Below are 24,517 nucleotides of genomic sequence, written 5' to 3' on the forward strand. Positions count from 1 at the left end.
TGCAGTTCGGCCAGATTTCCTACTTAAGTATTAATACACCCTGGCATTTACTGGCAAACTAGGGCCGGTTCCTGCTGCAATATATCATAATTGATGGCGTTTCATGAAAAATAAAATCACGACAGAAAATATATATTGGGGCTTAGGATTATATTTTTTTCTAATACATGTACATATTAAGTAAGAACACCGTCCCATACATGTTTTGAAACAACTACAAATTATGTTATAGGGTTAAAAGGTGATTCTTCAAAACAGTTTTAAAAACTTGCATGTAGCTTCATATAACTAATTTTCAATCAGATGTAAAAACAGCTTTTTATTTACATTCAAACATTTTGGGGTAAGATCAAAGCACAATTGTCAACTACAAGAACACAACATCCCAACTACACGTATATGGGTCAAGAACACACTTTGAAATTAATGCACTAGCCACTATAAATAGATGTCACACGAAAGAGTCGTTGAATCTTCTGAAATTTAGTCTCTAGGATACTATTGGTTACAATGAAGAATAATTAAGCACGTTTACAATGAAATAGATATATTCAAATGCCGCACTAAATAAAATACAAGATCAATTTATCTGATCCCATTTCCACGCAGGACCTCTCCCAAATCAAATTCAAAAGATTCGTTTTAAATTAAGCCACGAATGACGAGAGATGTAAACAATGTACCAAATATCTTGAGAAATTTGCATTTACGTCTGTTTGTCCCTAACATCCTTGCCTCTCTCTATACCATCTCAAGAAACTAATTACTGGTGTTTATCCTTGTCTTTTGCAACAAAGACGTTTCTGAAGCACGACAAAGTACATCTACATGGGTTGCACATGTCCATGTATACTCACAATGTATTTTATATCATCCCACCAAAACAGGATGAATAACCGATACATGTACATATACTTCACTGAGGACACTGTAAATATCGGCACGCTCATCGTCACTCGCAAACATAGTTTATAATCAATCGTCTACCTATATCCGAATTCGTGTTTTTCAACACATGTACATGTGCCTACACCTGCAATGATTGATCACCATTGAGGTCATACGTGCACAAAGTGTCGTCATGATACTGTATGTAATTTACCCATTTAGAGTCACGGTGAAAAACAAATCAAATGCGATTTAAAATAATGAGGTGAATGGTTCGAAACACAATCTACATGTACATTTATATATTCTGCCCTTTGGGTTGAAAGCAGAGATAAAATTTAAAAAAAACAACCAATGGACATAATTATGTGGCACTTTAAAAATAACATTTTAAATTATTTAAAAACAATTCTGTCAAACATGAGGGAAAATGAACGAGGAATCTCAAAACACAGACAATACAACAACAGTAACGGTTTAAAAAATCCTTTTTAAGTCCCGCGAAAGTATCTGATGGAGCGGTTACAGTTTACCCGACCATTCTGAGGTACAGATATCAAGTTAAGTATCAAGATATACAGATAAGTTTCGGACGGTTGTTCACCACAATGAACTAAAATAGTAAATTTTGTCACGTCAGTTCTCTCCTTGTGGAGCCTCAATTATCAACGGATGGCTCTTGAGCCTCAGCAGGTGCTTCTGGAGCCTCATCAGCAGGTGGCTCTGGAGCCTCAGCAGGTGACTCTGGTGCCTCAGCTGGAGCCTCAGCAGGTGCCTCTGGAGCCTCATCAGCAGGTGCCTCTGGAGCCTCATCAGCAGGTGCCTCTGGTAACTCAGCAGGTGGCTCCTCAGCCTCAGCTGGAGCCTCAGCAGGTGACTCTGGTGCCTCAGCAGGTGGCTCTACCGCATCATCATTGTCCGGCTCGTCAGCTTTCTCTGGTGATGTTTCCGACTCGTCTACAGCTGCATCCATGTCATTTAACGCCTCATCAATTGCCTCATCCGTGTAACCCTCGTTATCAAGCCCAGCCTCAGATGATACATCTGCAGTTGTGAGAACCTCGGAGGGCGGAGTCTGACATACAGGCGGCTTGGTGTCATCCTCATCAGCCGCCGTCTTGTTCTCATTCACATCAGGAGGGAGGGTCGTTTCGGGTGGAGGAGGAGGTAAATCCATGTCATCAATCTCTGAGTAGACTACGGTTGTCGGTCCTCCGTTCTTTTTCAAGTTTGACGCCATTTCAACATCTCTAAGTTTTCGTTGGAGTGTGTTGGCCTGGACTCTGTATCCACACATTGCAGCAATCGTCACAATGAGTATTAATCCTACAACACCTAGTACAATTAATGCAATCAAAGCAACCGTTCCAGCATCCTCGGGGGTCAGGTTTAGTGGCCCTCCGACTGTCTCCTCGCACGGGGAACCAACCATCTCACCTTCCTGGGCAGTTACGTTTCCAAGAAAAGCTATCAGCACCCAAGAGAAAAGTACCAGAAATTGAGACTGACTTGAGTTAGACATATTGCCAGCCATGATGGTTGTAAAACTGAGTGCAAAGAAGCTTGACCACACGGCTTATACCAACTCGGCCTGTGGATTTAGGGTGGATTCAAACCGCGTCAATGAATCATTATTACGAAGTCTCCCCCAGCCCAACCAACACAATAAAATAATTTGAATAACAAACAACAGGTGGACAATGGTAAGCTTTCCATAGCCTTGAGTTAGACAAACTTTGACTGTGCACAAAACTCGCTCAAGCGAGGCAAGCAGCCTATATTACCTGTATCATGTCATTCATTTGAATGACAAAAGCCGAGCAGTCCATAGGGGCCCACACAGTACCTATTGTGACATGTCGTGACATATCAGAAAGGTATTTTGCAATTGTCGAAGTGGGGGCAATTTTCCCAGAAGATGCTGGGCCAGGGGATGAATCAACACATATAGGCGGGTCGGAATGTTAAGGAGACAGAGGGCGTAAAACAAGCCATTATGATGAGTCTGGGGGGATCTCCAACACTTTCATTTTGGGAGATTTATTGCCCTTTTTTGTCGATATGACAACTTTGAAATTCATGTCAGGATTTGCTTAAACAGCTCGAAAGAAATGCTCCAAATGGGGAGTTTATTCAAAAACAAACTCTTCTTCATTTCTGTTTTAAATATTGTTTTAGGTCATGAAAGATTGTTGTTAATTCAATTCGACCCCTTAGCCTGCTTCAGATGAATATGAAAGAATTATAATTATATCAATAAGAAACTACTTCACAAACAGACAATTTAAACCGAAACAGGACTACGTCCAAGGTTTAAAAAAAAGACACTAAATTTGAAACAATAAATTGATGCAATATTCAAACACATTCAGCGAAGCAAGTGGCAAGTACTCAAAAACATTCATGACAAACTTATGAAACAATATTTGGCAAGATCCATCATTATTATTTAATTAGTTTAAGCTCAACAAAAATAACAAACAAATCTGGACAAATTTGAATGTAGTTCACAAATAGATCAATTTTACGCTGGACATAAATGCACGTGAAATCCCTCTGGATTTGTTGTTTTGACAAAATATCTGAAGTGATGTGATCGCCTCCCGCGATAAGTGCCATGGAGAACGTCACCATGGCAACCAAGACACCTCTATTTACCGTTTACAGTGAGATGAGGTGTTATGAGAAAGGTAGCCGGATATTTGTTTGGTCAGCAGAAATGCAGGAGCGGTAGAAACGTGCGAGGAAGGACAATGATTTAGCCAATGACGATATGATAATAATGATGATAAGAGTCCGATTTCATCATTAGGTTAGACTAACTGCACAATCTTCTGTACAATATACTACTCGTGAAAGACATACTGAAAAGTTCAAATTCTGCTTTCATTATTTTGACGCCATCAGTTTTAGAGCGATTTTTATTCGCCATTACTTTTTTTTGGGTAAAAGTAATCTCTAAGTTCCATTTATTTTTAATTTTCAACACTCCATCGACGATGGGATACAATGCACATGAAGTTGGGAACTGAACATTTTAGTGACACACTATTTATTTTTTCCTTCAAAATTATGACATACTAAAAACACAACACAAAGTACAAGGTGTTTGTCACTTATATACCAACATTTACACCACAAAACAATTTTGTCAATTATTTGGTAAGTTTTTTCCTCCATTATTGGTCTTTTAATTAAGTTATTTTTGTAGCACTATGTATACAAAGTATTATGTAATGCATCCTCTTTTAGGACAAAGATAGAGTTACTCAAGCGCAATAATGATTGTGACAACATAAAACACAATCAAATCAAATAAAACAAAACAAGTTTATTTAGGTTTTGAGTTGCTTAAAAACTGAACCAAAAATGTAAAGCATATTTAGTAGAAACGCTACTAAATATTAAAAGAAATACAATTTATACAAAGTAACATAACATAACAATATAATTTGAACTTTCATTCTTGAATAATATACAACAAATGTACAATTTTTATACTCTCTACACGCATTTTTGCTAAAGTGTTTACTGCACAAAACTTAGGTGAACATTCAGAGAAAATTCTGGTCGATCATTGCTGATTTTGCAGCCGAATTTATTTCTTGACGCAGGGCCAAATTTCCTCACAATCTTTGCTGAAATGACTATGCCAAACGTTTGTACTATGACACTCACAGTGACCTCCTTTGCTGTCACATCTGGTAGAAAAACAAACTCTGCAGATACTGTGCAATCAGTGGACATGATATGCTACATCCATATGGCTTAGTGATCACATATAGTTAAAGGCAGGGTATATCATTTTCAGCTGTCCAAAAAGTAACTGACAAAATTATTGATGAAAAGCATATTACTTGATTTAAAGATAGTAATGGCAATAAATTCCCTGTGAAATTATTTGTTCTGGCATTTTGAAGAAAACAATAAAAAAATAATAAAATCAAACTGCAGATATTTGCCAAATTGTCTATTGGTATAAGCTTCCCATCCACATGTTTCTTCTTCAACTAACATACCTCACATCATTGGAGAGAATCCCTGTGTTTGATGCTGATGTTTCTCAATGTGATTGAGCGATTTCTGAGAAGAACTGAAGTACATCCTCCACTTTGAATTCCAAGGTGACATTGGCCCCGGGGTAGCAACGATTGATCAAATCTTCAAAGTGTTTGTACTGACGGATAAACTCCTCCTGCATCAAATGCCAGGACACCTGCAATGAAATCAAAGAGTTTTTACAGACCTAAGAACCAAAGAAGTGCATCTACAAGATATTCATTGTCTTCTGTGATATTGTTACCCCTGTTTGATGGGCTTGAGGATTCAAGGATCTATCTCGCCTTCCTATGGAGCTGTCCTCATCCATACACATATTGACAAACACTGCCTGAATAGGTTCTCATGTATCCATGGATTGTGAGATACAATTATGTTACAATGCATTGTAAAACGGCAAAAACAAGAGTATCCCTGCATGGAATTTGCTCCACCATATATCAGTATGCAAGTAAACCGGTATGAAAGTTACACAAAAAGTATAAATTGTGTTGATAATTTTAAAAGATTGGGGCGTTCAAAACCAACCAGATATGCCTTTGAGCAATAAATTGTTTCTCTGGGCAGAGTTATAAGTGTTGATTCACCTTATTGGATTACACTACGTGCTTTGTCTTGTTGCTGATGAGGGCTGTGTGAAAATGTATGCGATCTATTTTACTTCTTTTATCCTCAAATTAAAAGTGTAAAAACAAGTTGTTTATAAGGACAAATTAGTCTATCTTCAAATAAAATCATCTAATTTTGTTAAGCTAATGTGCCCCACATTTGTAGCTGTTGGAAAACTCCAAACAAGACTGTGTCTGGAGTGTCTTGTGTGGGGCATTGAAGAAATGGACACCTTAGGGACAGACTAGGCACACCTGTCCAACTATGAAGACAGACTGGACAAATGCCCCAATGTGCAAACACTCTGGAATTTCTTACAGAGAGCTACTTTATAATAAAGACTTTCACAAGTCATTGGAATTTCTTTCCACAGTGGACACCTGTAAGATGATGTTAGATGTAGGGCAGTAGGAAGGGTCATACTTTGTAGGTCAGTCTTAATATATCTTTTTCAAAAACGCCAGATCCGTAAGAAAGGATGACTAATTTTGATGTAAATAAGCTGCGACTGTGTTCAATGCAACTGGCCTAATTTAAGGTATTAATTGTCTCGGTTTTTAATGTTTTCTTTGTTTAGTATGGACTGACCAGCTGCTCTTGATGAGGCTGCCTGACAAGACAGCTTTCCTGATTCACTATTGGTTCTGAAGCCAGACATGATGGCAGAAAAAGCCCATAGTTCAGGTTAAAACCATTACAAACATACACAGAATGTGCTCCTTCACGAATGACCCTACATATGCCGAACACTGCATGACGGCAAGTCTTACTTCATCAGCTTCACTTTTATGTAATACTAGTTTTAAGGGAAAGGTGTGCTCCACCCTCCCAAAATGAAAACCGACCTCAATAAAACTGACCCCAAATGATATCCTACAAATACAGTCCATTTCATGTGCATCAAAAAGCAAGCATGTTCAGAAAGGCATCTAGACTTCAGTTCCACTGACGTCTGGGGTAATGTATTATTCCTTCATTTATTTACCCACCATAAGGTCAACAGAGGGCAGTATACAAGTGTTATACTAGGTTCAAGCAAACAAACACTGTAGGCATATGGCTACTGAATAAACACACCAGCAGAGTCTGAGTGTTTTTACAAGTTTTCACTCCCAGGTACATGGATTGACAGATGAGTTTTTCCAACAGCTTCAAGCCATGTACAAAAAACGATCAAATATGAACCATCAGTTGCTCTATATTTCCCATTGTCAGTGTAGACATAATATACATGCTTCGGATTTAAGCATGCGCTATTTTATTATCTTTCTTGTCTCTTGATTGATTGTGAGCACTACAAGGGAGTCATACTTGGACGAAGTATTAAATGTGTTTAGATCTTTACAAATTACTAATACTAATTATCTACTAACTCAAAAATCAATGCACAATTGCCAAGTGACATTCCTGGGAATAGTACATTTTTCCTTTATTTCACAGTAAATTGTTTTTGCCTCTACCCAAACAACTGTTTTCATGTCACGAAGCGCAAACTATGAAAATATCCAGGAGTGTTTATTCTTATGGGTGTTTAGTGCTATTCAATTTGCAAAGTGAAAGGTTTTTCCACAAGTTAGGATTATACCTCTTATCTCATACGAGTCTTCACAACAAACTGGGACTTTATTTTCAATATTTCCATTCATTATTCCTAGTTCAATATTACCAGTGGTAGGATGAGAGGCATGTTTCAAATACATGTATGTCAAAAGCTGTGTATAATTGTTAAGTGAGTCATGATTTGTTTGTCTTCTTGAAACAAGTGGACATTCCTCATGACTGCAATAACCAAAACACATTAGGCACAAAATATAAGCAAATATTGCTAAAAATCAATCATCACGTAGTATTTAAACTCCCTGCCCTAAGCTAATCATCACGAAGTTCATTTGAGGTCAACAAAGGTTGCTTGATGGACCCCCCCCCCCCCAGGCTTCTATAAACATATCCAAGGTGTAAAAATGAGGTAAATGTAATCGTCCATTATTGCCACCATCTACGCGCAGTTAATGGCTTTTATCTAACATGCCATCTGTCTTCAAGTCAAATGAGGGCGCCATACAGTCAGCAGATACAAATCGAGTCCCACCCGAGACATTTTTTCCAACTTTCACTCTGTAGGTAAAACACTGAGTATACAGTGTTTATAAGTCGGTGAAGGGCAAAACCTAATGTGATTTACATCACCCCGATGCAAAATTCCATCTTATGAATAGTTTACTGCGGTACCCGCTGCTACTCGGGGGGGGTAACACACTGAGTATACAGTGTTTATACGTCGGTGAAGGGCAAAACCTAATATTGAAATACAAATCTGTCAGGGTGCAGGCCAGTAAAATAGGCCCAAAATTGCTGACATCGGCCAAATCACGATTTGCATGCCCTAAAACCATCTACTATTTGAGCATTTTGTGGGCCATGAACTTGAGGGTTTGTAAAAAAGAAGGGTGGAAGCCGTGCACAGGACTGCAAACTTTGTTTCTGTGAAATTTGGATAACATTGGGTTCTAAATCATTCTGTTTGCAATGAAGCGTAAAAATCATTTTTAAAACTGGCAATGGGCTATGGGACTACTTTAAGGTTATTTTTTTCTTTGGATGCAAATTTCTCCTGAAAGTCATTGTTTACCCACAGAAAAGCTTTAATTTGATGTGTGTCTCAAACACCTTGGAGAGTTGCAAGTATTTTAACTAGCTTTTTACTGTTTTGCAACCTTCAGACTTGAATGTGTGATGGTCTACAGGTGATGTAAAGGGCGCCCTCTTTGAGTCCTGACCCACCTGCTTGAGAAAGCACATACCTGCATCAGGTTTTCTTCTTCACACAATGTCTTCTCCATCTTTCTGTACAGGTTGTCAAGTCCTCGCCTCACCTGCAAATCAAGACAATTTTTCCTTATCTTTACAAAATTGAAGTAAAAATTGTGTGCTAGTACTTTAAGACATTTGATGTGATGGTATGAGTTTTGGGTGAAAGTGGACACAAGTTGATACCTCTTTCCCAGGGTATTCCCTGATGACTTTGCGTAGCTCCTGCTTGTTGAATGCCATCTGGTACCCGACCTCCTCTTCCTTAACTCCCTGTGATACCAGCACCTGGATACCTTCAAAGAATTGCTGTAATAAAGGGGAACCAGACCATATGTGTATAAATTGAAGTACATAAATTACACTTGCAGACAATTGTGTATTTTTAAAAAGCTCTAATGTGGAAGAAAGACTGACATATACCCTTACACATCACATGGGTGCACTGGTTTGCTTGTATCAACTCTAAATGTCTCACATAATGACTTTGTTTCTGCATTCAATAGGGGACGTTGAACGATAGAGGACAATAGGGTCCCCAATTCCCAAAGGTCCCCAATTTATGGTGTACAAAACATATGGGAGGTCTCCCTAAAAAGTTAAAGTACAAACAAAAGAGGGACAATAGGGGGTCCCTGATTGCAGGCAAATACACACTTGTGTGCACAAGGCAAAAACGCACTTAAGTGTCCTTCTGGGGTGGGGGTGGGGGTAGGGGTGGGGGTGGGGGTAGGGGTGGGGGCGGGGGTGGGGGTGGGGGTGGGGGTGGGGGTGGGGGATGTTATACAATGCAGACATGAGATGGCATGACAGCTTACATTGAGTTTATCCATAGGCCTTCCTAGCGACACTCTGATATATGCCTGTAGATGATCATTGTACTTCTGTTTGGCTTCTTTGCGTTCTGCCTCTAGGCAAGTGATCTTCAATCGTGAAAGGGTTCCTGAGAGGCAAACAAGTCAAACAAATAAATCAATCACAATTTCCTTGTGACTTCAGGATGCTGGCAAAATAAGTAGGTAGGGGTAATAATTCTGCAAACCCTAAATCTGCAAACCAAAAGTATGTTTTATGCAAATTTAATAATAATAATAATAATAATAATAAAATACATTTATATAGCGCCAAATCCATTTAAATAAAATGCTCCCAGGCGCTTTACAAATATGATACAGAAATTAAAAGAATTAACAATTACTAATTAAGATAAAATTAAAGAAAAAATACATGGGAGTCCGAGGAATAAACCAAGTAAAATATAGTAAGCAAATCATCAAAAGCAGAAAATTTCGAGGTATAAAACAGAACAAAATTGCAATACAAACAGCACAACAAAATAAATATAAAATATCCAGGGCCTGCTAGGAACATCAAAATTACAATTAAATTCTAATAAACAGAGTACAAAAACAGTCATATTAAACCCCCTGGGTTTACTGTAAATTTACTCTCAGTCTATCAGATTATTGCAGGCAGTTAACATGACAAAATGAAATGTTTGGATTAAGAACAACTATTACTCTCCGTTGGGTAAAAATATATGAAGTGCGAGACCCAACGATCCAATGCTACCTGCAGCCTTCAGTTAATGATTGAACGTTCTACGTGCCCAGACAGACCACTAATTGACTTATCTTGATGTTTGCCAGACTACAGTTTGACATCTGTAAACATGTGAGGCATCCGGCCAGATGGGGTAAACAAAATTAGTGATCAGATGACTCTGGTGATGTACATATCACGGACAGGACTTGATTGTGAACAATGACAGAGAAATCATTTAAGCATTAATTTGATGGGTTGAGAGAGATAATTGTAGTAAAGTGTCTTGCTAAAGAACACAAGCACCCCGTCAGGATTCGAATCACATACCACTGCACATGAGTTGAATACCATTCACTGGATGATGAACACCAAAAGAAAACAAAAATAAATGGAGTGCTGTGGTCCAATAGTTTATACAACAATGAAAGAAAATATTAATAAACTCACCATGTAAATGATGGAAGTTTTCTGTAAACAAGAAAGAATACAAATAATATGTTACATAAAGTTAATACTTCGGATGAAAAAAACCCAACAAACACAAATGCAATACTGGATCTCATAAACCTCTAAAAAACCATAGCAACACTCTTCTAACTGACCTATCTAGCACTCCAGGAAATTCACAACGGTACAAATTTATTTAGAATTCAACATCAAATAATATCTGCTGAAAAAATGCCAAAGTTTAAACCATATAACCCAAAAACTCACAACTTGGCTTTGCATTGGAGTCACAGTAGTCTTTTGGGGAGATTGTATTTGTGTAAACCAAATACAGTTGAAGATTACTTAACCAAATTGAGTAACATACCAAAGATGACGACATCACTGGGTGTTTTCTGGTGATCTAAGGCAATCTTGTGGATGGCACTGAACTGGGCCTGGATCAACTTAGAGTAGGCTTTGTCCAGATCACCACGACGATCTGATCCTTTGAAGACGGTCTCTGCTTGCTCAGCAAACCACTGGAGGCGGCAGAAATAATGAAACAAAAATTATAATCAGCTAAAAATGTTGATGACATCATATCAATTTATCATTGACAAATTTTTATCGCAAATCAAAATATGGATTTCATCCAAGTGGGCCCTGGAAAGTACAAAGACACATCTGAATCTTGTCCAGAGCTCCAAGCCATAAATGTATTTTTAATAACTAATTCAAAATAAGTAACATTTTTAACAAATACGGCAGACAAAAATAAATAAATGTCCTAAATCACCTCAAATTCCTTGACGAATGGCAGGATTCCGCACTTGCTCTTCCTTGACATCTTCGTTTCTCTTATTGATGTTACAATGCCATCCTATCGATAGAAGGAATCATTCAAAACAGAAGTTGGAAGAAACTGTGTCACACTTATGTCAATGTTAATATTTGAATTTCATTTAAAGCTATAGTCCATCATTTGCAGCCATCCGAAAAGTAACTGGTGTAATTATTGTTGAAAAACAAACTTGGTTGAAATATAGTAAGGGAACTAAACTCCCTGTGAAATTATTCTTTCTGGAAGCTGTCATTTTGAAGTAATTAACGAAAGAAGGCATTTCCAACGGTGATTCTTAAGAAGCACCGTAGGAAAATTTAAATTAGTAGTTCGTTTTGTTATTCAGCGCAGCGCGCACAAGTATTGGACCAACGCACACGCGCGCGCGGTTGTTATAATTCGTCGGATCAGTGCGCTACGTCGCGTACAGCTGCAATTCAAAACAATTTAAAACATGATTCAGTAACTTTTGATTTGAAATTGAGATCTTAGAATGCTGTTTTTCTCGGAATGTACAGCTGAAGCTTAGCTGAAACTTCATCAGGTTAGTTGCTCAGTATCCTTCATTAGATTTTGAACTCTTTTGTTGCTTCAAACGAACAAAAAGCACAAATAACAAATGATGGACTGTAGCTTTAATGTTAGCAAAACCTAACATGAAACTTAATGGATTTAAAATCTTTATTAATTTGTTCTTTTTTAGATTATTTTTCTTTGTCAATTTCAACGTAATAATTTAGCTGTGTTAGAAGTGATCATTAGTGGCTACACTGCTGCATACAAAATCTTAGCGTCAGAATCTGCACAAACAAAATTCTGCAGTTGTAGCAAAATTGCGAGAAACTATCCGCATTGGTGACGTGGACTCTTAATTGGATGCATGGACAGGAAATCGGATGCATTCATGCACAGTCTATTCGGTTTATTAGGTAAGCTAGTCCAAAACCTTCTAGTTACAATTCAGACGGTTGTCATGGAAACTAATAAATTGAATGACATGGAAACTGAAGGTTACTGAAATCACTCGGGGGAAAATGTAATTACATGTACTAGTGCACATGAATGGGAAGCATTGGATTGGATGATGAATAGCTGTCAAACTGATCAGACAGACAAAAAAGGGAAGTTAAGGAAGCCGCACTGCCAGAAATAAATGACAACGTTGCTCATAATTTATTAAAAATTTATTACGTTGTCCTTGATGACGTCCTAGCATTAGGTCAACCGATGATCGTAACTCCAGCCATATCTTTAGCAAGCTTGTTGAATAGTATTGAAGGGACCGGGAAATGCAAACAGTGCACACGGCGTTGGTGTGCCAAGCTGGCTGAATTATATTGACGGAGCCTGTGAAGTAATTAAGGTGGATCTTCTCTCACGTATCAGACGAGTCATCAGACCGGTCAAGCAATATCTCAGGACGTGGAATAATCCAATTCATAGCAAGAGCATCGAGGGAGCATATATTTTCTCAACTTTCTGCCCACAGCTATTACAATCATGGAACCCAAACAAGAAATGTTAAACACGACGGTTTTTGTCCCGGAGAGCGTCACCCTAACACCATTCGTAATTGTTGTTGCAACTCTCATAATGCTAGCGCTCATTTTGAACTTTCTGCTGAATCCACTGATGCTGTTTACTTTACGTCGTGTCACCAGCATTCAACCGACAACCAAGATTTTCATGGCTTCTCTCACCCTGTCCGATCTATTCACTGGAGTATTCTGGGTCTTCAAACTACCGGAACTTCTCTCAGGAGACTGGCTGCTGGGTGATTTTCTCTGTGCAGTGTACGGTGTAATAGTCTACATGTTAATGGGACTTGTCTTCTTCTCTCTGTTACTCTTAACAGTGGATCGTTATATTGCTATTTCTCATCCACTGCGTTACCCAATGTTGATGACTGTGCCCAGAGCCAAGTTGATGGTCAGTGCGACATGGTTGATCACCATCGTCGGTGCTGTTTTAGTGTATGGGGTTTATAACCACAGCTCAGTACAGCAGTCCAGTCCGCATTTATGCCTTGCATCAACTAATGATTTAGGAGGCTACATATCCATAATTTCTATTCTACTTGTTCTTGGCACAATATTTGCCCTGTATATTCATATTTCTCTGATTGCTCGCCGCCAAGCCCGACGGATTGCTGCTGAAAACCAAGCTGGAAATGAACAGGGACATCAGAGGATTAATACCCGATCAACCACCACCATCATCATCATAACTGGGGCAGTCTTAATTGCCTGGATTCCAACTTTGATTTGGTTAGCCATACTAACACAGCAATCCGATTTTTCTGCATACGACGGCTACTTGGCTGAAAACTTGACAGATGCTATCTTGTTGACAAACAGCTGGTTGGATGTTGTTATTTATTATTTACGGAACAAGGCTCTCCGCCAAGCTTTCTATAGCTTATTAGCTGATTGGTGTAAGTGTTTGTCCAATAACATTAACCCAACATCAGAATAAATTATAAACCAGTGAAATCAAATACAAAACTAGTGAGATCACATACAGATTTCCTCTTCATGGCTACAACTTTGGGTTTGCCATTGAAAACAGCAAATCTATTGCAAAAGAAGAAGATGAACCAAAAAAGTGAAATATCTTACGATGTATTTATCAAAGTTCCTCTTGACTTCAATGAGACAGTTAGCCAGGACCATCCTTAGGTAGGAGCTGGATTGTTTGTTAGGGGATGCCATGACTTGGTAGCCAATGCGTACGAGCATGTACACTGAAAAACTGCAGAAAGAAAGACAAAAATAAAGAGTTTATGACTGTCTCATTTTTAGCTGGAGTTTTGAGATCTAATTTATTTGTAGTGCTGTTGTTTTAATGTGGCGATCTGACTTGAAATAAGCCTAACTTTTGTTGTGAACAAAATGTACTGTTTACGTTAACCACATCACGAAGACTTGCAGTACGCTTGCACAAATAAAATAGTTCTGAGATGTGAACAACTTTCCTTCATACGAATTATGAAATACATCCTGGTGTTTATTCATAATCTTGGTTATTATGTCTAACTATTCATGTCATTATAATTATGAGACAATGTTTGTATATTGTCGTATTATGTCGAATGTAGCTCAGTCCTGTAAGCTTACGCGATGTACTTCCTCGTGGCATACGTATTGTATTGTATTGTATTGTATTGTCTCTTTCAGCAGACAATTTTGCTCAGACGCAAGTGTCATTTTATCAACAGATCTTAAGCATTTTGCACATTTAATTCACCGAAATTCATCATTCTGTCCCAATCATGTTATGAATGCAGGTTCATAGCATGGGCATCGCGAGGGGGGGGGGGCAAGGGGGGCACTTGCCCCCCCCCCCCCCCCTGAAAAGAAAAGAAAAAAAAAAAAAAGGGAATAAGAAAAAAGAGAAAAAAAGAAAAGAAAAAGAGGCGTGAAGTCATAGTGGTGTACATTTAATGGGTTGGGGGGGGGGGCAAAATGTCCCTGCCCCCCTCTAAAATTGATAATTCGAGCAAATGTTGGGAAATACAGGATTTTTTTGGGCAAAAATATGTTTGCCCTCCTCTAGAAAAAATCCTGGCGACGCCCATGGTTCATAGAACATATTGACCAAGTGTGGACTTAGACTTTAGTCAGAATCTGTCATTTTGGCCAAGTTTTGTTTGTTGCATTTCGAGAAAGTTCTGTGCAGAAAGTTCCATTGTGTGAGTTTCACGTGAGGCTTCGCCACTGTTTCATGTACTGTATTACCTAGACGGCTGTTTCATTTATTGTTTCGGTGACCCTGTATTTCTTGCACATGTTGACTCTTTTATGTGGAGGCAGCTGGTTTGCACAATGCCCATCAGCCTACCATTATCTCACCATTAGCCAACCATGAGCCCATTACTATTAGCTTAATATTACCATTGTAGTAACCCAGTAATTATTATGACCTATTGCCACTACTATACTTCATTACTATAGCTGAGTAATACTCTACTATTTTATTGCCATACTATTACTGTACAATGTACAATCTACTCCAACAAATTTCAAGCTGTCTTGTGAGCAATGTTTCGTTTTTGTTCCGTGTATGTGAATATTAATTAGCAATAAATCAATGAAATCCATCTTGACAGTAAATGTTGGAGTAGATTCTTGTTTATTCCCAAGCATTCTCTTCTTTTAATTGCCGAAGAAGTTGATCCTTAATTCCCTATGCATAACCATGGTATTACTGTTTAATTTATAAGGTCGTGAATACAAATTTGCTATCATTATTATGAATGATTTATGTGGAGGGAGTGGGTTTACACAATGCCCATCAGCATACCATTATCTCACCACAATCTTCTTTTTAATAGCCAAAGAAGTTGATCCTTAATTCACAGTTAAGCGGACGCACCACCCTAGGGTCACACCACCCTATGCATAACCGTGGCATTAATGTTTGATTTATAAGGTCGTGAATACAAATTTACTATCATTATTATGAATGATTTATTATTAAGGGGACTCACAAGTTGTCCACTCTTTCAGCAAACGCAATGAAGTTCTTGAGCTCTGGTTCCAAGGTTTGGAAAAGATCTGCCATCACTTCCCTGCAAATAAGAACGGGAAAAATAACACAACTTCATCTGTAATATGGGGATTTTTAGGAGTGTGGCAACCTCCATCCATAACCTTGCTTCAAGTATTTAATTGCAATATCTTACAGTACAAACTAGTGTACATGTTTACATCGTAGCAGTAGCTTATAGTTGATTAAAACAAATAAAATTGATGTACTCACCTCATTTCATTGTTAGGAAGAATGGTTGCCTTCTTGTCCCTGTATACAGAAGAAAATAATACAAAGCTGTGACTGTGATAGCTCCATGTTTAATGTCACGATGAAATCACATATTGCATCATACATTGTGAGGAGAATGCTACCCTGTGTTTTGGTACAAAATATTAAAGAACTTAAAACTTACTCTTTCTTTTGTTTTCCCGGTGTAGAATCAATAGTTCCCATCAATTCCTCCATCACAAAATCCTTCAGATATGAGAACAGGAAAATCATCAAGTATTAATATGTATTGAAAAAGAATAATATAGAGCCACCTTAAATTCAACAAAATCCAACAGTACTAATGTGAGGCATAGTTCTTTTATTGTTCGAATTATTTAACAAGATTCAATAGAAATGGTGTACTGTTGAATTTCGTTAGACTTAAAAAGGAGAGGAGAAATCTGGCAAAGAAAATTTCAAGAGTTCAAAGAGAAAATTTCCCATTAATTTTAGGTATTAGTATAACCAAAGCATACCACCTCAAAAGGAAGATGTATTCATATTAAAGGTACCAGAGACTTATGTTGAGAAAGTAACTAAGCTGACGTGCTGAGTGTAACGCCTCAACTTGTTACAAACGATGACTCCGAAAAAAAAATTCTTGCAATTTGGAATGTTTCAAGTTTGTCACATGACTGGAAGAGGCATGGAACACTATGCTTCAATTGCAATCTTAAATCGTGGATCCTACCAAAGATTTACAACAAGTATCCAAAACAAAACATTAATCAGGCATGTTGGAGGAAAACAATTGTGAAATATTGAAATAATCACAAACTACACAAAAACTCACCTTACAAGTTTTAAACATTCAATGTGACGATTATAAAATGTCTTAGTCTCGTGATACATTCTGATAGGTCAATACTTAAGTCATGGTTGACTAGTCACAGTGTAATACTAATGTAAAGGTGTTTGTCTGAAAAGTATTACAATCAGTGAATTTCAAGGCATTGGGTCAACTCAAACAACAAAATGTTATGTCATGACCATCAAAAAATGAGGGGAAAAAACAAGAATTCATATTTTTTTTTACTTTCGTATCAAAAGCATGCTTTGCTTCCCTTACAAAATAAAACAATTAAAAAGGTTGCAATGCAAGAGAATGTTACAATTCCATGAAGTTTTATCTAAGGCAGTAAGTACTAATGCTTATATGGACTACTCCATTTTTTACTACGAGTATTTTGAAAATCTAATACATCTACAAAATGTAATTCAGAACGCAATGATTCGTCATTTTAAGCCAATACATGTACTGTAGTACAATTTGCATTTCATAAGTTTTACCTGCAACCAAAAGTGTAATCACTTGTTGAAATCTACTATAAGTTTTGTTGATTTTTGCTCAGGTGACTTTGGTTTTGAGAGAGGGGAACAATAAAGTTATTAAAGCCATACCCCGAAACATGCAGTTTTAGAGAGCGTAGTAAGACGAATAAGCAATAGAATAATGAAATAAAACAAAAGAAGGAAATAATAGCTCCATGCACATCAGAATCCTGCAGCCCTTCAAACTGTGTGGCCATCTCATGACCATGTGCTTGGGTGTATATTGTAAGTCACAAGTTTTCAGTCACACATTTTCAGTCACAATTTTTCAGTTTATGGACATGAGTAAGATTTGAGGCTTTGCATGGTGGAGATACTAATGAATGAAAGGTTTGAGGAAACACCATGTGTCTTAAGGAAAGTGAAGATGCTCAGAGCATACTGACTGGAACGTCGAGTTTATACCTCTGGTTCTTTTCAGAACCATTCTCTTAGTTTGAGAAATTATTTGCACCCGGTGTTTCCGCAAACCTTTCATTCATTTATGGACATGTTTCTTTTTTGCTCATACGCAACGATGGCAGATTCATATCCAATGTAGTAGCTTTTTACAACTACATGATACAGTTAAATTCTAATGCTGGTTTTTGCACTAATAGAACTACAATATTTCCAAAAATAGCACACAAGTCAGTTTCCATGCATCATAAGCAAAAATCTTAGACACTGCCCTCTACAGCTTAGCACATAGCCAATAACAGGCAAGACGACGCTATTAGTACACAACTTTTAGCATGCGATTAGCACTCAAATTAGTTATTTGACAAACCAACACACGTGCAGCTATTTCATTTCATGCAACATTTCAAACATAAAACAGCAGTTGGGTGCAATATTGCAATGACCTCTGACCTTTCCGCCTGGGTTACTGCCATGCTCTGCGTGACGTGAGCTTGAAGCGCTCTGCTGGGGAGGATATATACACACATCCAACACGCAAACACTTTTAGGTTAGAACTCAGCCAAAGTCACACATTCTCTGGGTTTTATTTTTTTTAATTAAATCTATACCATTTCTTTCCAACAAGAGCCCAAATATTTGAACCTGTTGGAGGAAGTCTGTGTTAGAAACCTAAAGAAATACATGTCAATATGCAAAGATACATGTAAATTCATTGATTGGAAGCGTTAAGGTGAAGTGACATAAATTAGTGATGTCATCACTCAACATTAAAAAGCCATGCCGTTACATCCACAGTTATCTTCTGTATGTCGTATTGGAATTCTTCAATAATACATGATACAATAAAACCTCTAACTCAATATTTCAAGCTGTTAGCTTTAAGCTCAAGTACAGCCAACTTGGACAACAGCCAACTAAGGCTAAAATCTGTCAATATTAAACATGAATGACAACATTAGATGTTGTAGGTAGGCTAAAATAAACGAGGTAACCACAGATTCTGGTGTGTGTAAATGCACGCCTTTCAGAGTTTTAGAAGCTTGTGTGCCATTTTCATAAGTGTAATGTTTAATACAGTCTTTTTTTACGGAGATTAGGTTTAAGGCCAAATCAAGTATTCTTGTGTTTGTGTTCTTGAGCAGCACACATAACTGCAATTGGCTTTGATCAACACAAGACTATTTCGGTACCTATAATGCTCAGAAAACACAAATTAATTGTTGATGTGATTAGTTTTAAAATTGAAATAAATGAGTAATCTTTTCAAAAATGTGAAACTATCCTAGACACCGTATTGGAATTTCACGTATGTCAGCAACACCAAAACTGTCAAAGCTTGAAAGAAACTTCCAAGTGCACAATACACAGACAGAAAAGCAAAGTGCTATAATATATATTACTTTGGGTGTAGAGATTATAATTGGGAGTATAGACATAATTACTACATGTATGACATACTGTCCTATAAATGAGCTCAAGTAACGCTGCTAACGACTACTTACCACATAGTCTGTGTCTGACCCAAGACCAAAGAACTTGGCACAGAAATCCTGCTCCGCCTGGCACATGGGTGCAACTTCATTCAGTACCTGGGTGAAGACCTGTTGCCATGACAATTAACACAACAGAGACAATGACTGAAGAATCTCTCTCATGCATAATTCAAAAGGAGAAATAAGCAGAATCAAGTAAAAGATGACTTAATCAGTACTTTTGGATACACATGTTAAGGCTTTATTTTTTTTTTTTTTTCATCTTTAACGTTAAAGACAGTATAATAAATTCGATCACAGAACCAGTATATAGCCTGGACACATTCTCACTACCCATGAGACCTGAATTCTTTCTTTCCATATAACAGCCTTCCCATATTTATTGACAATCATTCAATGACTTACCATATCAAACCGCTGCCTGTCTGTCAACTCAGCCTCCGACCCATGAAACTCTTGACCTTTGCTCTTTGACCCTGACTTGGAGAGGTCACCAGTTGATCCCTGGAGTTGACCCCGCCCACCAAAGCCAAATTTCTTAGGATCCAGTGTGCTCTTAGTCTTACTGATCAATGCCTGCTTGGCATGCTCAAAGAACTCACTGATTTCATGGCTGTAGAGTTTATGCAGGGATTTGGTGTAATTCTGCAACGCAGAAGAGCAAAGACGAACATTGAAGAAACTTTCTCCAGTACGGTCAAGCTATTTATCGAATTAATACAGAATGAAAACACTGCTTCTCCAGAGTAGGCAGCTGAAGTTTATGATCGTATGACTATTAAAATGAGTCTTAACCAATAGAGGACCATCCAAAGCAAAGGCCAAAAAAAAAAGTCTCCGGTTTCTGGTATGGAGCTTGCCCAAAAAGTGTGCGGCGACACGGCTTTTTTTTTTTTTTACCTGAATTTTTTGCTTCAAATGTCGGCCGATGACTGCAAATGGTGCCCGACTAAACTTAGTGCAAATATATGGGAGTCCAGAGAGGCCACATAAAGCATATTCTCGGCCATAACCCAATCTAAAAACACGTTAAAATTGTGCAGCAGCAGAATTCCTGTCAAACCAGTGAGTTTGGCAGTTTTGAGACATCATCTTTCATTGAAAAAAAAACTTTTTCATTTTGCCGACGCCCATGGCTATGGCGACGCGCGCGCATACCAGAAACCAGAGACTTTTTTTTTTGGCCTAAGATGGTAATTAATGGTGCATACCCTTGAGAGAAGCTTAAAGCTTGTGTAGTCTGCCTTCTTAAGCCATTGCATGAGTTCAGGATATGGAATCAGATCTCGATGGAAGTTATGATGCTTGGGCAGGGCTAGACGCCCAGACTGGTAGGCTAAGTTATCTCCTGTCATGCTGCCCTGTGACATAATCAAGAATAAAATCAAGGCCTTGAGTCTGTCAGACTGATCAATATTGAGGGAGGGGAGGAACAAGTCAAAAATCAAGATTGAGCGCTGAATTATGAAACATGGGAAAGAAAGATTGAATAAGCAGTTACCTGTTGCACAAAGATATTGTTGAGATGAATGGCTAGTCGCTGAGCAAACTTCTCCTGGAGATTTGTCAGTAGATCCTTCTGATCAATTATCGCCCGAAGTTTATTCAAACCTGGAAATTGTTTGTAAAGATTTTCGGTCAAACTAAACAAGCATTAACTTGACAAATTATAACTAATGCAAAGCGAATAGTGTACTCTAAAAACAAAGCCATTTAGCTCTCAATGTACATAATGCATCTCTACAAAGGGGTACGTTGCTCAACATATCTACCAGAAATGGACAATATTTCCAAACAGGTCTAGTCTTGCCTAGCCAGGCCCCAACATTTCAATTCAGACATTCTTTATGCTCAGTGACTCAGAGGAAACAGCTAAGACTTGAACTGCACTCCAACGGTCTTGTGGTGATTTCAATCTTCCTCCTCCTACCTGGATGTATTTCCGCCTCCATTTTCTCCTGCAGACACTGTGTAGCATCCGTACAATCCAAGATTCCTTTGGGTGTGCCCAAGTCACTATCTATAATTGCCATCTTATAATGATGAGGCATGTCTAGCTGGCCGATGATGTTGCGGAGTTGGTCAATCAGTTTGGAGTGATTCTGGCTCTGTATCTGGATCATGGAATCCTTCTGCTCCATGATTTCCATGTGGACTCGAACACCCTACAGTTAAACAAGAGACATTGATTTCATAAAACATTAGAAATACATCTAACTAGTAATTATTTTCTGCTATTCGTTGTCATTCTGGCAACTTATTTGTGATTCCGAAATGCAGCAAACCAAAACTGCTAGTACAATTCACAGAATCAGTTTAGAAAGTGAACATTTGGAAGATGCTTTAGGGAGCGTCTCAAAAGTCGGAACATTCCTTAACTAATTGTCAGGAAAATTATTAGGAAAAATGCTCCTCATTTAGAAAAAGCTACAAGAGAAGATTATGATAAGGAGCTCTCCTTTCCCGGCAGAATTGCCCCTGTGAGTGCTGTCATATCCAAACCACATTAACGAGTGTACATGTACCTCCAGCATGCGATCATACTCATCCAGATTGTTCTCCAGTTTATTGACTTCAAGGAGGGATTCATCCAGGACATGCATGAGACGTGCAACCTCCTGCTGGGACTCGATGATGGAATGAATGTTGGCCTGGGCAAAAGGAAAAGTCACAAAACAATATTCGATAATTTTTACCCAATTTAATCCTGATTTTTAGAATGCTGTCAATCTACTTGTATAGTGAAATGTTACTAGGCAAAGACAAAAACATTTCATTTGAGACCTGTGCCATACATGCCACATTTCATCACAGATGTCAGAATTTTTTAATCAAAATCAAGATTTCAATAACAATTAAGCGTATTGCATTCTACAAAATCCCTTTTCCTCAACCCTTCAAAATTGTTAGAATAGAGTTAATGTTTAAGAGCTTAATGTTCAATCTTACCCCATCTAGGACCGATAGATCATTGGCCAGTCGTTCAACAAACGCCTCAGCGTTCCCGATAGCAAACTCACACTCTGCCATCATACGCTCCAAGTCCGCTTCCTCCCTGGCAGCTAGGACCTGATAGTCATCTCCAGTACCTAAATCATCCTCGGCATGCTGGACTCGAGACTGATCACCAACGGGGGTAAACTCTGGAGATTCAAGCAAAGGAAAAACAAAACCATTTTACCAAAGCAAATAACAGTTTGGCCCAGAATCACTACACTTTTCTTATGGTCTGTAATGCAGTCTCTGTATTTTATACTTGCATGCAAGATTTGCATGCGTTTTTGTGAGATGTGAAGAGGAATAGTTTGATTTTGAAATGCTTACCCTCGAGAAGTGACTCATTAATATTCACAAAGTCTGGTTTCTTGAGCTGTTTCAGGTATCGCTGTGTGAGTTTCCATAACGTTTCAATGAAGGAGTTCTTCTCTGCAGGGTTGCTGGCTATCCACTTGTAGCACTTATCAAAATGCAAATCAAAGTCTGGAATGTCCTGTTGATGGAAAATGAAAGCTGTTTACCTCTGTTATTCAAATTTCTACCTGTATTCCAGCAAGTCTTTCACAAACAAATACATTTTCACAGAAAAATTCATGTTAATTTCGTACAATACAAGAATCTTTGCCGTCCACTTCTCTCAGCTCGGCCAGGTTCCAGGATTGTCGCTTCTTGTATGTATCCTTATCCACCTTCTTCACTTTGTGAACTGAAACTTGAGCTGGCACGTCAGTTGTCACTGAAGAAAAATATAAGTAGAAAAGCATTTGCCTGCGGGATATTTTGAATTGCCAAATTGGTGGAGAGTGGAGCAATGAGTAGTTAGAAATTATTAAAATGTCAGATACATCTGAAAAGCTACAGAGATGACAAGCGAAAAGACAAAAGAGATTATTAAATATTAATTAAGATTGATCCAATGGAAACAGACGAAAAATAAGTGAGCATAACAAAATAAGCTTGTCATGAACTTGAACTTGAAACAAATGGCAAGACATTTGGACTCACCTGTGGCACAGAGAAAGCTGACTTTCTTTTTCTTGCCCGTCTTGGTGACGTGTACAAATCCAATGAGCCTCTCATCGTTGGGCAGAAATACATCCCGCTGGAGTGTGTGACGAATGGCTGTCATCTTGTTTCACTTTTTGACTGCTCAGATACATGTGTTAAACCAAAAATATTATACAACTTGGCGACAACTAATTTTACAGAATCTTTTTGTAACTAGTAATATTAATATCGTCAGACCTCCTAAAGCTACACGCTCCTATTTTTGCGCACCTCCTTTAAGTTATATTTTGCAAGGCATGCATCCTAAAAAATGACAAACTTTCACTGGGATCGTATCCTTTGATGCACGAACTTTAACCAGCAGCCGAAAAAAATTTGGAAATTGAAGGCTTTACCGGAAATTCAGGCACAATATGAAAAACATCGGCTTTTTACAGCTAATTACTAAGTACAAATGCAGGCAAATGCTTCCGGGCCTACAGAAGTCGAAAATATGACCAAAAGGTGACCTTTCTTGGTCTCCCACTGTGGTCAGTATTATAGTTAAGATGTCATAGATAAGAATTTGCAGTTTCTACAACGGTGTAAAACTTACGGTGCAACTAAAAAGACACATTTCTGATATTATTTTGGAAGTTTTTTGGTCATAAGTTTTAAAATCCGACATCTTAAAAACTTTCTCTGTTTATTGGGATGATCAGAATAACAATATCATTGGGATCTACATGGGTCGGCTTAGGCAGGATAAATAATTAAAGAGAATTCGTTTTGTTATTCGGTACGGCCGGTGGATGATCGTAAGCCAACAAAATAGTTTTGTAGAGCTGAGGAAAAGAGTGGTTGCTTTGCTAGGTTTTTAAGCTACTTATTTGGTTGCAAAGCCTTATCTGCGCAGATATAGGAGGATCGAGGATACATAAAAAATAATATGGGGTTTTTTTTGTTGGTTGGTTTTGTTTATTTCCCCATTGGTCGGGTATCCAGACTGCACCCTCTGCTTAGCAATACTGTGCAACATTTAATATTAGACTGGTGCGGTGGAGCCTAATGCTAAACACATTAACAAGTAAAGTTTGCTAAATAACTTGCGATCTTCTCACTTCTTGAAGTCAGATTTCAACAAACAACGATACAACTTATTCAGTTTAGTTCTATTTACACAGAAATGTATCCGAAATTGCTTAGAAACTGATAATTACCGCAAATTTCGTGGAAAATCGTTCCGTTTCCACTCATCGGTAACAAACCCTGGGAGCGACCATTTTTTGCGCAAAGCGTCAAATTGAGTATCTGCGCAGTATC

General features: G+C 38.1%; 2 protein-coding genes across 4 annotated transcripts; both read right to left on the reverse strand.

Moving 5' to 3' along the window:
* Positions 1–432: 432 nt before the first annotated feature.
* LOC119728497 (translation initiation factor IF-2-like) lies at positions 433–2,523 on the reverse strand. Its single transcript, XM_038200759.1, has one exon. It carries the CDS (start codon positions 2,420–2,422, stop codon positions 1,547–1,549), a length of 876 nt encoding a protein of 291 aa, XP_038056687.1. The 5' UTR covers positions 2,423–2,523; the 3' UTR covers positions 433–1,546.
* A 790-nt stretch (positions 2,524–3,313) lies between these two features.
* Positions 3,314–24,499, reverse strand: LOC119728493 (exocyst complex component 1-like). Of its 3 annotated transcripts, none has more exons than XM_038200750.1 (23): positions 24,415–24,499; positions 23,213–23,353; positions 22,816–22,943; positions 22,535–22,700; positions 22,160–22,353; positions 21,736–21,861; positions 21,141–21,375; positions 20,712–20,821; positions 20,422–20,571; positions 19,616–19,855; positions 19,220–19,318; positions 18,167–18,220; positions 16,125–16,186; positions 15,941–15,979; positions 15,669–15,749; positions 13,798–13,930; positions 11,135–11,218; positions 10,724–10,877; positions 10,357–10,377; positions 9,183–9,307; positions 8,551–8,673; positions 8,358–8,429; positions 3,314–5,104 (listed from the first exon to the last, which is right to left on the reverse strand). In XM_038200750.1, exons 2-23 carry the CDS (start codon positions 23,334–23,336, stop codon positions 4,952–4,954), a joined length of 2,673 nt encoding a protein of 890 aa, XP_038056678.1. In that variant the 5' UTR covers positions 23,337–23,353; positions 24,415–24,499; the 3' UTR covers positions 3,314–4,951. The 3 variants fall into 3 exon arrangements, with proteins under 3 accessions (XP_038056678.1, XP_038056681.1, XP_038056679.1); XM_038200751.1 differs by having other exon boundaries at positions 4,952–5,104; positions 18,167–18,217; XM_038200753.1 differs by lacking the exon at positions 18,167–18,220.
* Between the last annotated feature and the right edge of the window lie 18 nt (positions 24,500–24,517).

This window comes from Patiria miniata, unplaced genomic scaffold, assembly GCF_015706575.1.
Source record: "Patiria miniata isolate m_02_andy unplaced genomic scaffold, ASM1570657v1 HiC_scaffold_20, whole genome shotgun sequence".
Taxonomy (NCBI): domain Eukaryota; kingdom Metazoa; phylum Echinodermata; class Asteroidea; order Valvatida; family Asterinidae; genus Patiria; species Patiria miniata.

Bases quoted from the DNA above. Each gene is read 5' to 3' on its own strand.
- LOC119728493 (XM_038200750.1), bottom strand. From the start codon at position 23,336: ATGACAGCCATTCGTCACACACTCCAGCGGGATGTATTTCTGCCCAAC. The intron at 10,378-10,723 runs GTATGTTACTCA...TCTTGTTTACAG, and splicing joins CAGTGATGTCGTCATCTTTG to AAAACTTCCATCATTTACAT. The intron at 8,430-8,550 runs GTATCAACTTGT...CTTGATTTGCAG, and splicing joins GGGAATACCCTGGGAAAGAG to GTGAGGCGAGGACTTGACAA.
- LOC119728497 (XM_038200759.1), bottom strand. From the start codon at position 2,422: ATGGCTGGCAATATGTCTAACTCAAGTCAGTCTCAATTTCTGGTACTT.